General features: G+C 47.5%; 1 protein-coding gene across 2 annotated transcripts in view; it reads right to left on the bottom strand.

Annotated features, from left to right (window-relative positions):
* Positions 1 to 516: 516 nt before the first annotated feature.
* The window catches only part of LOC142585330 (uncharacterized), a 59,446-nt gene continuing 48,463 nt past the window's right edge, over positions 517 to 11,499 (bottom strand). Inside the window, exons 1-5 of one of the 2 annotated variants that reach the window (XM_075696017.1) lie at positions 9,355 to 9,565; positions 7,860 to 8,014; positions 5,473 to 5,546; positions 3,178 to 3,264; positions 517 to 768 (exon numbers count right to left, since the gene is read on the bottom strand). In XM_075696017.1, coding sequence (XP_075552132.1) covers positions 644 to 768; positions 3,178 to 3,264; positions 5,473 to 5,546; positions 7,860 to 8,014; positions 9,355 to 9,453 — 540 coding nt within the window. In that variant the 5' untranslated portion in view covers positions 9,454 to 9,565 and the 3' untranslated portion in view covers positions 517 to 643. Of the gene's footprint in view, positions 769 to 3,177; positions 3,265 to 5,472; positions 5,547 to 7,859; positions 8,015 to 9,354; positions 9,566 to 11,499 lie in introns of those variants that run through there. The other variant, XM_075696018.1, reaches the window with a different exon arrangement.

Raw genomic sequence — 11,499 nt, 5'->3', positions numbered from 1 at the left:
AGTGGTCTGTGTAAATGCCGCCTAATAACTTTCAGTAACGCAGCCCTATGTGAGACCGTTGGAAAGTGCACCTATACACTCAGGCGTCGGCAGAACCGGCACACCATACAAGAGCACGTGTCGGATTTCACCGAGCACTGCGCTCGTGTATAGCGAAGCATTTGAATATGATTGGTTATAGCGAAAAAATTGCACTAGATATAGAACCGGTGTCAATAAGCTCAGTTGGAAGTGAGCACTCTATGTGCATGCCTGCCACTTGCCAGTCCCGTTTGCGCTCTTCCCTGCGAAGGTGCTGCGTCACCAACTGGCTCAGATTCAGTCCTTACTATATTAATAAGTGTTTGCAAAGTCTTCGGTAGATTTCAAGGCAGTTGCAACGCAGACTCCTATGACTTCCGAAGTATACCTAACACACCTTCTCTGCATTTGATCCGTGGGTTGCTCGGATTGGCGTACATCTGCGGGAACCGTTTCGGAAGAGAAGAACTAACAACCTGCGCGTGTACAGCGACGAGTAATGCCTTTATTGGTATTGGATGCCACAGTATGCAAGTAGAGACCAGGCAGCGGGGGGTAATTGCAGCGTAAGTGTTCCATGCTACGGGGCCGTGTACCGGGCCCACCGGCGAGCTCAGTGAGCTCAGTGGCAGGTCTCGTCGTAAACAGCCTGGTAGCTGTGTCCGCAGAGGAGGTGGAAGATGAACTTGCACGAGTGGGTCAGGTGGTTCTTCTTGTGAGCAGGCACCACGAGCGAGCAGGCATTCTCTGTGAAAAGAAAGAAACGCGAACGATTAAATCCGCCCCAGTTCAACCAAACCCGGCGCGCGCGTGCCAAGATGTGTTGTGGTCAATCGCAAAAACAGCAATCAAAAAAGTAGGTGCGCTTTCAGTAACTACTATTGACAACTCGTCTAACACTTTTCGCAAAGGTATTGTGTCACATCGGCGCCGTGTGCGACGGCAGTTAAGTTTCGTGTATAGCGGGTCGTAAAGTGGTCTCCTTCAAAATTTCCGAGGCCACTTCGCGCGCCTCTCTTGACGCCAGTTCAAACCACCAGAAGAATGGAGTCCTGTATATTTAGCTGTCAATTTCTGCGGTATGTTTGTTTATGCGTTAGTAATACCGTTCTCACGCCACGATGACTTTGTCGCAGTGACGGAAAGCTCGCGTGGTTTCAGTGCCAACTGAACTATTTCAGCGTGGCTGGAAACCTACTCTTGCCCTCGTATTCAGAAATGCGCCTTGACTTGAAGCCCGTGCTTGGATTTGCTCAAAATAACGTTTGACGTGAATTAACGCGGCAAAAGATGCGCAATGCGCGTCTTCGGCACGTTCACGCCCAGGCGTCATCTAGATCAAGTGAAGTGTAGACACCAAGTTAAGGTGCATTTCTGAATGTGGAGACTACACATGATCACGTAGCCGTCATCCACCTCGACGCCATCACAGCGACGGCGTCCGACGGGAAAGAGTATTTCGTCGTCGGGTTCTGCTCAAAAAGGGGACGCCGGCGACGCGAGCGTCCAGTTCCCGTCGCCCCCCCCCCCCTCTTCTTTTTTCTCGGGAACCCGCGAGAAAACTCTCTCCAGACGGACGCCGGTGCTGAGGCGGTGTCGACGTGGATGACAGCTGTTTTGAATCAGGCCACACTCGTCACAGGGCATGCGCTTGTTCTTTGTTGTAGGTGATAAGTACTCATTCGCAAACATTTTTTGTAGCGAAGCTTTCCTTGCCTCTTAATTCACCCCCTCCACCACTTAGCGACCGCTGGCTGCTGCGGTTTTACCGAATACAGAACTCGGGTCCCTGGCCATGCGCCATGTATTACTGGGTACGTGAACAGTCCTAGACAATCCCCCAGGACAAGCACGCCACAGAGCGTAAGTACCTGAATACAAGATGCAACTGAACGAGTCGGCAACAAAGGCAGCCGAATGTGGAGGAAGAACTAGAAGAGAAACTTGGGTGAGTTGGTGGTGATTCGTTTTTCGGAAATTAACAGTGCAATACAAGCGAGGACCAAAGAAAAGAAGAAAACGGCATTCTTAAGTTGTGAGTAAGCACCGTCGTGTTCTTCTTTTCTTTCGTCCTTGTCTGTTTCGCGCTGATAATTTCCGAAAGTGGAGAAAGAAGTTAAGCGAACGAAATATGGAACCAGAGTGCATTGAGCGAAGAGTGCTGAGCTACGTAGAAGTGAAATGACGATATTTTAGCAAACGTCAAAGTTTTGCTTACAGCTGATCCGCACATATGCGTGGGATTCACCGATTATTATTATTAACATACACAGTCAAACCTCGATCATGCGATGGTAGGCTTTACGAAATGTTCAATTTAACAAAATGCTTTTGATTTCTCGACACATATTCATAGAAATGAAATTATGGGGTTTTACGTGCCAAAACCACTTTCTGATTATGAGGCACGCCGTAGTGGAAGACTCCGGAAATTTCGACCACCTGGGGTTCTTTAACGTGCACCTAAATCTAAGTACACGGGTGTTTTCGCATTTCGCCCACATCGAAATGCGGCCGCCGTGGCGGGGATTTGATCCCGCGACCTCGTGCTCAGCAGCCCAACACCATAGCCACTGAGCAACCACGGCGCGTGCATATTCATAGACCCGAATACGTTGAACAACTTGAAGAAACGAAGGAACTCTGTCTAGCCCGATTTAAGCTTTGGGCGAAATTATGGGCCAAATGTGCAAATTCCGGGTTTAAAGTGACGGACGCCATTGGCCCGTTAAGATGATCATCTACCATGAAGGAGCGCAAACTGGGCTCAACGGGCTTCCTGTATACGATAAGCGTGATGATGCGTACGCAGGCAAAAAAAATTTTTTTTTCACTTTAACAAATGTTATTTTAACGAAATAATTCACTAGTCCCGTCAACGTCAATAAAACGAGATTTTGTTCCAATTCTGCTAGTTTTTCTTTTTTTGTGTGTGTGTGTGTAGCTTCTGTAGCTTACTTTCTGCAGACAGTGTAAAATGTCCTACTATTTTCCTTCGTTCCACACTTTTCTCCTGTTCGGCGCTTTGTCTTCAGCTACATTTTCGGTATATATATTCAAGAACCTCAGTGAGTCAACTCAAGCATTTTGTCGCACTTAATCAACCGCTGAGAAATACAGCTTGTCGTGGAATGCGGAGCATTGTTATACGCTTACCACCAGCGTACGGGTGCCTGTAGACCTTGCATTCGTAGCAGTCTGAGTACGCGGTGTACAAGGGGAAGCTGTGGCCTTTCTTTGGTCCTGAAAAAACAAAAACAAAGGGTGAACATGAGGGTCAGTTCTTGGTCAAACGCGGGGCACCAACTGCGTACCGTCATTCGGATACTGTCACTTTGTATATAGGAACGGAGTCCAGAACAAGAAACACTTTCAGAAGTGCGAGCTCGGGAATCCAACACTTAGGCTAGGCGAGCTTGTGCCCAGAAGGACAGCCAACAAACAAATAAAACGATATATCGATGTGCATGGTCGCGGTGATAGCATTCCGGACACTGTCTGATTTTGTTTTACCGTCGAGTTCGCCATCTTGCCACTTCTGATTGGCTGGCTCGCAGGGCTGCTAAGGCCTCTCTGATCGGATGAATTTGACAACGGGGCGGGGATTTGAAGTGTCGGAAACACCACCGTAGGCCAGAATGGCATTCTCGGATGTCGAATCTAATCCTTCGGCTGAAGTCCTAGTATCATATACACTGACGTCAATGTATACGTTCTGTAGAGCAGTCGGTGGGGGTTGCTCACGTAGTAAGTTAGAGCTCGTATCACACAAAATACTTTTTATGCTAGGATTGTTCGTTGGAGCGAATTCAAGTCAACCCCGATGCTGGACAGACATATCCTTAGCGAAAGCGGTCAGCTGATATACCAAGCACCACTTACGAATGAGAAGCTTTCTGAATTAGTTGCCTGTGGATTTCGGGAATGTGCGAAGCCGCTGTTCGCGCCGCACGTGCAAACCTCATTAAGCGCGCCTTTACGCCATCGAATTTGTGACAGTATTCTCGAAGTTTCGGATACAGAAAAGCGCGTCACGCGCAAGTCGCGGTAACTTTAGTGATAACCCGATAACAGCGACAGTTCGGTAAAGCTTCCGTAAGGGACGGAAGCAAAAAGGTAGAATGGCACATGCCCTCCGAGATATCTTGGGGCGCGTGCTGCCGCACGATCTCAGAGGCCATAAACAACGACCCGTGGCAGTATCAACATCTGGCAGTTTTTAGATTTTTGTGGTGCACTCGGGAGAGGTGGTAAAGCGACGACACAACTGGACGGAATGCAGTAATATGTCCTCTGTGTAAGCTTAAACAGCGCGACTGGAACGAGGACGCAACGAAGAACACGCCCTCACAGGACAGCGCTTGTCCTTTGGCGTATGTTCTTTGTGTCCTCTCTTCACGAAGTCCCTGCTGTTTCAGCTTGTATCGAAGATTAACCTGCTAGCTGTCACCAAGATATAGTCACGCAATATGCGTAGCCGGAGACATTTGGGGCAAGTTCAAAAGCTTTACCCAGCCTAACTTGACGCCGCGGCAACCCTTTGCTAGCATGCATACGTTAACAAACAACGACGACGACGACGACGACAACACCGGCAACTACAACGACAACAACGACAACAATTTTAACAATACCAATAATAACTATAATAATAACAATAATAATAACAACAGTAATAACAATAACAACAATAATAACAATAACAACAATAACATGCTGTGCATCGAACAGTGGTTCGATGTACAGCATGTTGTTGTTGTTGTTGTTGTTGTTTATTCGTCACCCGAGTTTAACCGACTGTCATAGCAGGGTACGGACTCTCAGCACGAGCAGCGTCCCCCAAGCAAAAAGCGCTGGAGAGGATGTCCTTCTATAGCGTTCCTCTTCGCTAAGTTATTATGGTTGTTGTTACTTGTTCGTTCGTTTGTTTGTTCCACAACAGTTTCTTAGAGGCCGTCTGCTGCAACTAGCGGCAATTTACCTTCTTCAGCCGGATAATTTGGAGAGGCGGACATGGTGTACTAACATCGCATATTGCAATGTTCAGTTAACGCGTTCAACAAAGCCGCGACGAATAAGTTCTTTATGGCATAGGTTTAAACTATGGGATTGAAGTCCGGTGTAGTTATTGTGCCGCGTACTTAAAAGCGCAGAGCCTGAGTTAAAAGCTATAGTGCCCGAAATGTCTACTAGGGCATACACTTGACAATGCAATTAGTCTGTTTGTTTTTTTCTTCCCCCTCCCCCCGATAAGCTTCTGTAGCCAACTGTAGGATGAAACAGTGGAACCCCAGTGGTGGTGTAAAATGGAGAGCGGTATGGCCACCATGCACTGTTCCAGTTTCTATCAAATGCCGTCTGCGTTTTGTCACGCGTCACTCCGGAAACGTCACTGATCACTCCACTCGGCGACCCTGCTGGTGATTACTATCCGCAAAACATGACGCTTACCGCTCAGAAGAGTCACGTTGTGCTTGTTGTAGTAATTGTATCCCTCCGTCTTGTGCAGTTCCGTTTTGAAGTCACTGTGCAATTGAAAGAAGAAGAAAAGATAAATTTACAAAAGAGAGAACTGCCAGCGTAAACACCACACCCTGTGAAACTGATTTGCATTATAGGCAGAACTTATAACTGGGTCAGTTGGCAGTTATTCATTATAATAACAGGCAGTGCGCAGCACAGACACGGGTAGGAGAGGCCCAATCGCCTGTCCCGATTCGTTTGCTATCCTCGTTGTTCGGCGGTTATCCTAATGGTGACCATTGAACGGGAAGGAAGGGGATTAAGCAAATGAAGTCGATGGCGAAGTTTAGAAGTTATTTAGTGCACGAAAAATCCGCCAGGGTTGGCTATGGCGTAGCGCTGCTGAACTCAGGGTTATGGGTTCGATCCTGGCCGCGGAGGCCTCATTCCGATGGGGGGCGGAATATGAAAAACGTTCGTGTACCGTGAGTTGTTTCATTAATTTTTTTTATTCTCGTTCTGATTCCTCTTTGTTTCGAATGTCCACGCTGCGCCCACAGTTGTCTCGATTAAGCTTGTCTCGCGCTACCACTTGCTAACCTCGCATGCTCAGTTAACAGAACAGCCGCCGGTTATCCTCGTGTGGAGACTCTGAATTCGATTCTGGACAATCGCGAATTTTTTAACGGCAGCGACGTTTTAGTTTTCGGGAAAAAAAAGTGTTCGGGTCTATTCTCACAAGAATCCTGCAACAGTCGCGGACATCGACGAATCCTCCTCACACAAAAAACATCGCCCTCCAACTTGGGGATTTCCGCAGATAGCACAGTTGAATATAGGCTTTTTGTTTGGACAACCGGTATGACAACGGAAATGGGAGTAATCGGTTCTTCCAGTGCTCGCCGGATAGACAGCTAAATGTGCGCTGTAATGGACATCGTTAATCTTAATTCTCCTTTCAGCCCTAACGATGCCGGCAAAAACAGCTTCGCGTTACAAAGAAACGTAGCCACGGTTTCTTGTGCGTTTACAGTAAGCTACTTGGTTAAACTATGGTGTTGAATATAGCACTATTAAAAAAAACTTTAAAACTTAGCAATATTTGTTTTCCCATGCTTTCTTTTTTTAACTAGAGGTAGCGTCAAGTCGCAGAGATACACAGCTTTACAAAGGTGCCTGCAAAATGGTAAGGGCGATGCATAGAGAGATAACTTAATTGAAAGAAGGCAGAGAGGTCGGCCTGAGCTAAGGCGCTCTAGCCTGCTACTCTGCACAGAGGTAGGGGGAACGGGTACATAAAGGTGTGATGAGGGATGATGATGACATAGCAAGAGGGATGCGCAAAGGTGAAAGCAAGTTCAACACTCTGATGATAAACATTCACGAATGTTATCCATGAAGCCACTATCAGGTTTCGTATGAAGTCTGTAGTCACCAATTCAAGTGAACTTAAACATAGAGGCGCTAGGACGGAGCTGGTGTGTGGGCCTCCCCTGCGTGAACAGCACAAACGCCAAACAAAATCTTTATAGCATATAAAGAGCTGTACTGGCTCTCACGAAGCGATTCATAGAGTTTCTCACTCTATGGGGCGATATGATAACATACTGGCACAAGTGTATTGTCGCGGGTACGTGCTAGTGAGGACGAGGTTGAAGTAGCGCGGGTCTTTAGGTTAAGCGTGAAGACGAAGAAGACGTTGTTGGTTTTCTTTGACGACTGACAAAGTGCATTTCCTGCTGGTGCACCTCCGCACCCTCGTTGATCTCACGTCGTTACAATATCAGCGCATCTCACGAAAACTAGGTGTAATTTAGTTGCTAACCCCGATTTAAGAGGGATGCCATTGGCAATCGTCATCAACGTTTCAGAACCTGGGCGTGAAGCCGTCCTCTCGTACGTTGAAGCCGGTTTCAGTGTTGGTCACAACTGGAACACACCCCTTTGGTGAGGAAAAGAGAGAGAGAGAGAGAGAGCTCTTTATTAGAAAAACAGAGAATTTTTCCGGTGCGTATATAACCGCCGGCATGCTACTCTGTATAGGGATGGGGAATGGGATTAAAAGATTCCGGAAGAGAGTGGGAGAAAAAGAGGAGAAAAAAAATAAACATGAAATGTCCGAGTGGACCTGATACTAATATATACAGGTGACATGGCGGGTAAATTTAGGCTTTTGTTACGAAGGGTGCAATTTTTTTTAAAGCTTTTCCGATTAGACCAATTTCCGATAGGTATTCGAACAATAAGTCCAAAAACCCGTCGCTGTTTTGAAAGGCCGGGCATCGGACCTAAGATGCTTCGGTAACGTTAACGGTTCGTGGCAAATCATGCGAGGAAAAGAATTCGCAGTAAAGAGTAGCGCGAACATTACTCACACAACCTCGCCGGTGCGGTACTTGAGCTGCGCCTCCGCGGTTCCATTCACCAGAGGTTTGGTCTGACTGAGGTACGCGCACTTTCCATCGCCCAGGTATGGATCGTGCTCGAACGTGCGGTAGATAACGTACCAGCGCTCCTCGTACGGGAAGCACTGCAAGCACACACAATCCACCGGCGTACCCTCAGACGGATTCGTTGTGAAAATCAAAACGATTGGAAAGAACGAGACTGTGCTTCAAGGAGCCCAGGGCCGAACTCCTGTACTAAAGTCATCATTACATCGACACAGCGCGCTATTCTCGGATGCACACGAGCGTTTATACCAACTGTTATGTTTATTCGTAGCTACGTATATGCAGACATCAACCGCAACAGAGCAGCACATTTTACTAAGTCGCACTCTAGATAGGACAGCACTTTCTTGAGCGAATATATTTATATATATATATATATATATATATATATAGCGAAGGCTCACTGACGCAGGACTTAAAATTTGCACTGTAGCTTTTGCTTGTCAGCGCTCGTATGTGTAGACTCCTTTGTACATTGCTAAAGTGTTATTTCGTGGCCCATCATGGTCCATCATCATATTGCATTCTTACCCGCACATTCTTAAGGGACACTAATGAGAAAATTAGGCTGATCTGTAGCTGTAGGAGGCGCACTACAAGCTTTATAACCCAGAAGATACGCGAAAAAAAAATGTTATGAGGCCGGTGGCGACGCCGCCTTGAAATTTGCGCACTAGTTCGCGGTGACGTCATGGATTTTTCGAGGGCGTTTTCTCGAGCTTAGTTCCTTTCTTTTTTTATCGGCAAAGATGGACTTTAGGTTGTACTGTAAGTGAGCCAAAAGCCGGGCATGATTTTCGATAACTGCAACGGCGCCCTCAACAACCCAAATACGAGGAAAAGTATTTTGAAATACGTGACGTCATGGGTTTCAATGTATCACGGGGTTATGCTAGGCTGGAAAGCCATATGCTGAGATCACGATGCCATGGTAAATTGTTCTGGATGGTCCAAATCAATCTGAACATCTCCGCTATTCGGCGTGTCCAATAGCTGAAGTGCACATAGCTTCTAGAATTAAAAAGAAAAAAAAATCTGCCACAAGGGAAGGCCCGTCATAACTTATAGCAGTCATCAATTCTGGAAAAGTACGTAGTGATACGACGTTCTCAGACATTGTACGATACAGACCGCGTGGCTAGAGAAAAAGTGACGCTCATGTTCATACAAAAAGAATACGAACATATTACTAGCGAAGGCTAGTAATATGTGAATTCGAACATATTACTAGCGAAGGTGACCGGCTAGTTAGCGCGAAGAAAAGAATGTTTTGCGAAAAATATGGCACACAGCTTCGCCCTACATGTGCCTGAGCATAAGGTCCTTACTTATACGGCTTCACTCATAGTCCTGGAGTTACTTTGGGACGTCAAACCGCGCCAATGAATCAGCCAATCAATCAATCAATGAATCGTACCTCAGCCTCGTCCTGGTACCTCGCGAGCTCCGGTTTCGTCTCGTAGTAGAGCGCGTTGGCGGCGACGGCGAGAAAGGCGAGCGCCAACAGGGACCTCATGATTTCTTTTCGTTGCGGGTTTCAACACGTACGATCGGTTCCTCAACGTCGCCAACAACGAGCACAGCTACGATGTCCCTTCCGACTCGCCGGCCTTATATACAAAGCCGGCGAGAGCGCTTTCTAAAGCTCGCCCTTTCCGCATCTTGATAAACCACCTGTCTCAAGCCTCCAATGGGTCTCTCTGGTATATAGACCCGGGGGGAAGGCGTTGCGTACGTATCTCACGCCTACCTTCGGGCTCTCGGACGAGGGAAGCTAAATGTGTACGAACCTTATTAAGCGCTCGGCAGAGTATCGCGGGCGCTACGTAACTGCGCCGACAGGCTTTCCCTTTTCTTTTTTTTTTTTTTATTCTTCCGCGGAAAATAAGAAAAGGTGCGGGGCCTCCCGCTCCTGCTGCGGAGGATGGACGGGGAGTAGTGACCGGCTTGTCTGGGGACCCTCGGAGCCTCTCGATGTGGCGTTGACGCCGCTAGGGTACGCTTCGAGCGCGTGCCGCGGTTGCGCTAAACCGCGGCGGTGTCGCAACTATCCCGTTTGTCTACGTTTGTCCAGGCTCGGGCGCCTGATCGAGCCCGCGTGGCGTGATCTTCAGACGGCCTGGGCTGAACGGCCGGCCTCCGTCGTATGGGCGGCGGCGGCTTGTGGCCGCGGAATCTTCCATGGACTCTCGCGGTGGCCATCGCCCTCGAACCGAGGGGAGAAGGAGACGGTTACTCCCTCCCTGAGGAGACGAACGCTCTCCTCCCCCTCCCTTTTTCTTTATCCTTCCTACGGTCAAGAAGAAAAACCTGTCCCTTCGCCGAGCAGCGCGACGACGATACTCCTCGTTCCTGTTCCGGCGACGACGTTTCAGAATGCAGTGACGCAACGATGCGCCGCGGCTGCGCTGTGGGGCCAACAACCCTCGCGCACGTGCGCGATATCTTCGCGAGGAGCCGCTTTTTTATTGGTGCAATGCCTTCCCTGCTGTCGTCGTGGGATGCGGACGAACGGGCGTGGAGATCACTGCAATTCCAGGCACCGACTCGCAACGGCTATACCATACCTGTAAGACGAGCTCGAGTGTGAAGCAGGTAGTGGGCGTAGGAAGTTTGAGGACAGTTGTATCTCGGGGGTCGAATGTTTCCTCAGCCGACGGACGGAATCGGAGCCCACGGAGTGATCAGTTTTCCAGCTTATGTATCGTTCTCAGATCCCGCGATCCGTCAACGCTGACTGCACGTCGTTCAGAAGCGATGTTTCTTAGTAGATCAGCGACTGTAGAGGTTACGTTCACTGTTTCGTGACGTGATGTTGCGAGCACCGCGCCAACAGTAGCGACGGGCGTTTCACGCCCACTGGCTTAGCCAGTCGCATTCAGCGACCACGGAAAACATCCATGAAAGTCATCCACTGCACCAAATTTGATTAGGTTTGATGCATTTAAAAGGAAAAAAGGTCAAATGTAGTGACTGTTACAAGCTGAATCTTTATTCGGGTCGCTGATTTTTTGTAAAAATTGCCAAAGATCGCAAATTTTCGGAAAACGAAACTATCTTGTTTACAACTATCTAACTCAGCAATGAAAAACGATATCACAATTCTGTAAACTGCATCTAATTGCACATCTAAAGCGTACAAATTTGACGCATTATATATTGTTCTCATATATAGCACTAATGCGTGAGTAGCACTTTTGCAAAACCTTCATAAACATTGTAAAAAATTCACGTAAGACATAAATTATTATATCAAATTTGTCCGCTTTAGATTTTCTGATGGAAGTAATTTAAAGAACGACGATATCTGTTTTGATGCAGAGGGACAAAAGTTGTAAACGTCGGGCTTCCATTTTTTAACACGCAATTATGTAAAAATTATAGTAAAAGAATTGAGGCTGGTACATAAAAATTTCGCTTTCCTCAGTCGCTAGAATTTAACTTTTTCTCTCAAATGCCACGAAATTTATTAAAATCGGCCGAAGGGTTATCTCAGAACAGCGTCTCTGAATTTTACATGTATTTCAATAGGCGGTGTCAGAGTTCGAGCCGAGCCAATTTT

The sequence above is a fragment of the Dermacentor variabilis genome, chromosome 6 (genome assembly GCF_050947875.1).
Source record: "Dermacentor variabilis isolate Ectoservices chromosome 6, ASM5094787v1, whole genome shotgun sequence".
Taxonomy (NCBI): domain Eukaryota; kingdom Metazoa; phylum Arthropoda; class Arachnida; order Ixodida; family Ixodidae; genus Dermacentor; species Dermacentor variabilis.
Note: the sequence above shows the minus strand (reverse complement) of the source record. Positions and strands in the feature narration are given on the sequence as shown.